Below are 5,682 nucleotides of genomic sequence, written 5' to 3' on the forward strand. Positions count from 1 at the left end.
GATCTCCTACCCTGCAGGGTGTTTCGAAGGCATTCGTATTACAGACACCTACTATGCGAAATAGACGATCCATAAAGAGTTTATCGGTAGTGGGAAATTTGCGGAAACATTGAGCCGCTTTGATAATTTCCTGGCGATAACCACGATCATTATTAGCCTGCATGGCATTAATTAAAGCACGTTGATCCTCATTGAGAAAGAAGACACGTATGGCGGTTAGAAGACGTAAGGACATGGAGTTTACGGGAGGATAGGAATCATCTTCTTCCTGCTCCGTCTGCTGCTGTGGCTCAGCTAGTTCGGGAGATTTTTCATGATCATCAGCTACCAAACCATTACCATTCGATCCATTCGTGGCATTGTTATGCCTAACATTTCCCTTGCCTTTGACTTTACCATTGCCAACGCCATTGGCCTTGCCATTGCTAGTGCTGGTAATGGTTGTATTGTTGTTTCTGTTGGCATTTATCTGCTTCATATCCATCGGTTGCCAACGTTGAAATAATTGACATTCATTGTGATGTTCTGGCGAATCGGCACATTTATCACACACTGGTAGTGTGCATTTGTTTTTGCATAAAAAATCCTTGACCCCCAATAATTTATGACAACAGACGCAAGTATTTAATATAGAACCTTTACGTGCTGTTGGCCCCACAACCAATGCTCTCTCGCGAAATATAGTTTCGCCCTGTTGTATATCGCGTGTGGCAAATACACCACGTCCTGCCACTTTTGAAGGGCCTATTGTCCAGTTAGGCTCAGGGTCACGTAAATCTGATAAATGCAGGTCAATAAGGCGAGCCAGCTCAGCTGGTGTCGCCATTGTTTACACGTTGTATAAGTATGTATGTAAATCTCTATTTAAGAGAAAGAACAACTGTGTGTGTATGTGTGTTTGTATCTATGTTTAAGTGTGAGTAAGGATACAGTTTTTTGTTTAAAACAAACACTCCGTTAAACAATACAACACCGTGCAACAATACACTATACAAGGATGACAACAAACACGTACAAATAAAAAAAGGCTTCACAATGTTGCAACTTGAAACCGTTATGAAAAAAATAAACATACACACACACTCTAAATTTAAAGGTTTATTAAATTCTGTTTATTTTTTGTTAATATTTTCTTTCTTTTTTTTAATATTTTTTATTTAGCCTTTTTTTCAGAAAAACCGCACCGTTCATTGCGAGTTGCAACAGATAACTAAAGCGGCCCAAAGTACTTGTTCAACAATTGTCTGGCCTCTGGTACAAAAACGCTTGTATTTCACTATGATTTTTGTTTCTTTTCATTTTTAATTTTTTTACTTTTTTACTCATAAATATGTGTGTTTTAGCTCAAGTGCAGAAAAATTACGCGTGAAAAACCGAAAGAAAATGCCCAAAAACCCAACAACATTACAAAAAAAAACAACCACAATATATTTTTTTTTGTATTCTCGTCTAAGAACTATTACCGCACAACGTGTTTGCTTTACTTTATTTCTTGAGGAAAAAAGAAAATATTGTAAGAACAAAATCTTAGAGAAAATAGCGCTAAGACTCACAGACACACACATACTTATTTAGAAAAAAATTTCGAATAAAATATGATTTTCCAATGTTTAGAAAATTGGCAGCAGCAGTGGCAGCGAGTTGTGGCTAAGAAGCACAAACATTGCTATTGCACAATGGGTTTAAATAATAAAGAAACAAATTTAACAGTTCAAGAGATATGTTTACTAGTCTATAGACTAATCTATTAACTAGTCTGTGACTTACATACCGACTAGTGGACTAGTCCATGAACAAATCTATTGACTAACCTGTGGACTAGTACATTAATAAGTCTATGGACTAACCAATTGTATACTTTATAATCGATGACGGTATACCAGCCCACTAGTACATTAATAAGTCTATGGACTAACCAATTGTATACTTTATAATCGATGACGGTATACCAGCCCGCTGATTAGTCTGTGGACTAATCTATGGACAAGTCTATAAACTTGCTTACCGACTAGTCTATGGACTTGTCTACCGACTACTTTATAAACTAGTCAGTGGACTAGTCGCTATACGATCGGAGGTCGTGGGTTCGATTCCCACCAGAGACACTAGTAAAGAAGCGCCTGAAGGTCCCGGTTTATTTCTTCGGATTTGATGTAACACACATTCTCCTTTTAAACTAACTTGCTAACTAAAATTGACTTACATATCTATTGAATAATCTGTGAACGAGCCCATTAACTGATTTATAGACTCCTTGCATATATCTGGTACGAACATTATTTAATGGATTAAGAATTTTGAATCCATTTGGTGATGCTTAATCAGATTCGTGGGGCAATAGTTGCCTTAATTTAGAAAGTAAAAAATCTCCCCCCTAAAATGTTGGTACCTCAACCCATTGTGTATTCATACGTGTTTGTGTCTCTTTGCACCCTTTATAATTGGTTCAAAATGCATGAATGTGTAATTGTAGACTGCTTAAAGATTGTTATAAAAATTCTGCTGCTAAGCTCTTTTTAGCCAATGCTAACTGAGCCAACATGTTGTTGTTATGCCTACTATGTTCGGGTTCTTGTCTAGACTAATTTATTGAAGGCAACAGCAACAACTACATAAAGAAAATAAATTAGCAAAGAGTAAAACGTCACAGCGGAAAACTCATACATCATGATAGACAGGTCTGCATGTGTGCATGCCAATGAGAATATGGGTGATTCCATAGAAGACTTTATTTAAAAAAAAAAACTTAACATTTCTCTAACGAATCAAAAAAGTAAAAAACATTTAATATAAAGCTGTAAATTAATAATTTCATATTAAATTTATCATATGCATTTTTGTATATGAAAGCTGTATATTGTGAAAACGCAGTGTTTTATCTTTAAACAACAAGGTTCGTTTTTTCCAAAACTTTAGTTTTTAATATCTTTACTCTAAGATTAAACTCTTCATATTTGCAAATACCCCCTTATATCTGTTCATATCAATTATCCTAATAAGCGTATTCATTATCTTTTGTAAAATGCTTTCAACAACTTTTCATTGCCATTTATTGTTATTTCATTGCAATGAACTTGTTAATTAAATTTCTTCATTTATTATTTATTTTTTTACTAAAATTTCAATTTGTTGGTGTCAGTTTATTTTAATAAATTTCTTTTTCATTACATTGTTGCAGAGTACAATACATCTGTATACAAACTCGCTTACAAATTATTCATTAAAATTCAAAAATGTTATTGCACACATCATTAGATAGTTTTACACTTAAAATTGCTTTTAATTGCAAGGTATTTTGTTAATAAAGATGGTTGGTTAAATTTTTAAGAAGAAAATTGTATTTTTTAGTGGAAAACAATAAATTCTTACACTTAGGGAGAATGGAGAGAAATTTGATATTATTATTGAACTAACTAACTAACTAACTAACTACTAACTAACTAACTAACTAACTAACTAACTAACTAACTAACTAACTAACTAACTAACTAACTAACTAACTAACTACTAACTAACTACTAACTAACTAACTAACTAACTAACTAACTACTAACTAACTAACTAACTAACTAACTAACTAACTAACTAACTAACTAACTAACTAACTAACTAACTACTAACTAACTACTACTAACTAACTAACTAACTAACTAACTAACTAACTAACTAACTAACTAACTAACTAACTAACTAACTAACTACTAACTAACTAACTAACTACTAACTAACTACTAACTAACTAACTAACTAACTAACTACTAACTAACTAACTAACTACTAACTAACTAACTAACTAACTAACTAACTAACTACTAACTAACTAACTACTAACTAACTAACTAACTAACTAACTAACTAACTAACTAACTAACTAACTAACTAACTAACTACTAACTAACTAACTAACTAACTAACTAACTACTAACTAACTAACTAACTAACTAACTAACTAACTACTAACTAACTAACTAACTAACTAACTAACTACTAACTAACTACTACTAACTAACTAACTAACTAACTAACTAACTAACTAACTAACTAACTAACTAACTAACTAACTAACTAACTAACTACTAACTAACTAACTAACTAACTAACTAACTAACTAACTAACTAACTAACTACTAACTAACTAACTAACTAACTAACTAACTAACTAACTAACTAACTAACTAACTAACTAACTAACTAACTAACTAACTAACTAACTAACTAACTAACTACCTAACTAACTAACTAACTAACTAACTAACTAACTAACTAACTAACTAACTAACTAACTAACTAACTAACTAACTAACTAACTAACTAACTAACTAACTAACTAACTACTAACTAACTAACTAACTAACTAACTAACTAACTAACTAACTAACTAACTACTAACTAACTAACTAACTAACTAACTAACTAACTAACTAACTAACTAACTAACTAACTAACTAACTAACTAACTAACTAACTAACTAACTAACTAACTAACTAACTAACTAACTAACTAACTAACTAACTAACTAACTAACTAACTAACTAACTAACTAACTAACTAACTAACTAACTAACTAACTAACTAACTAAACTAACTAACTACTAACTAACTAACTAACTAACTAACTAACTAACTAACTAACTAACTAACTAACTAACTAACTAACTAACTAACTAACTAACTAACTAACTAACTACTAACTAACTAACTAACTAACTAACTAACTAACTAACTACTAACTAACTAACTAACTAACTAACTAACTAACTAACTAACTAACTAACTAACTAACTACTAACTAACTAACTAACTAACTAACTAACTAACTAACTAACTACTAACTAACTAACTAACTAACTAACTAACTAACTAACTAACTAACTAACTAACTAACTAACTACTAACTAACTAACTAACTAACTAACTAACTAACTAACTAACTAACTAACTAACTAACTAACTAACTAACTAACTACTAACTAACTAACTAACTAACTAACTAACTAACTAACTAACTAACTAACTTAACTAACTAACTAACTACTAACTAACTACTAACTAACTAACTAACTAACTAACTAACTAACTAACTAACTAACTAACTAACTACTACTAACTAACTAACTAACTAACTAACTAACTAACTAACTAACTAACTAACTAACTAACTAACTAACTAACTAACTAACTAACTAACTAACTAACTAACTAACTAACTAACTAACTAACTAACTAACTAGCTAGCTAGCTAGCTAGCTAGATACCTACATATCCAATAGAAAACTGTTCTCTTTAACAAAAAAAAAATATATCAGAAACACTTTTTGCATACTAAGTGAACGAACGGTAATCAATTACAAAAAATTAATTTCTTATTGATATTGAAAATTTAAAACCTTGTCGAAATGCTATCACTTTGTTCAATTTACAATAATAATGTCTAAATAGTTCTTATTTAAATATCATTAACTTTGTTTATGTTTAATTCATTCATAGAAAAATATTGGCACTTAACCAATTTTTTGAAAAATATATCACATGCTATAAATTTTATCTGCAGAAAGCTTTTCATAACAAAGCTTTTCTTCTCTTTTTTTAACAAATTGATGCTCTTAACATTGTCATTTTTGCAATAAATTTGCTTTATATTTATTTGATGACGGATTCATCAAATTTAAATAGAAAATTTA

At 30.5% G+C, this 5,682-nt stretch overlaps 1 protein-coding gene across 1 annotated transcript; it reads right to left on the reverse strand.

The window, feature by feature from the left end:
* Positions 1-4: 4 nt before the first annotated feature.
* LOC119607072 (SET domain-containing protein SmydA-8-like) lies at positions 5-1,567 on the reverse strand (the record flags this gene model as incomplete). Its single annotated transcript, XM_037960826.1, has 1 exon — positions 5-1,567. A coding segment is annotated over exon 1 (822 nt), but the record flags the coding sequence as incomplete, so codon positions are not given.
* Between the last annotated feature and the right edge of the window lie 4,115 nt (positions 1,568-5,682).

The sequence above is a fragment of the Lucilia sericata genome, unplaced genomic scaffold (genome assembly GCF_015586225.1).
Source record: "Lucilia sericata isolate MDLA Ls3-8-SP2 unplaced genomic scaffold, ASM1558622v1 Contig000655F_arrow, whole genome shotgun sequence".
Taxonomy (NCBI): domain Eukaryota; kingdom Metazoa; phylum Arthropoda; class Insecta; order Diptera; family Calliphoridae; genus Lucilia; species Lucilia sericata.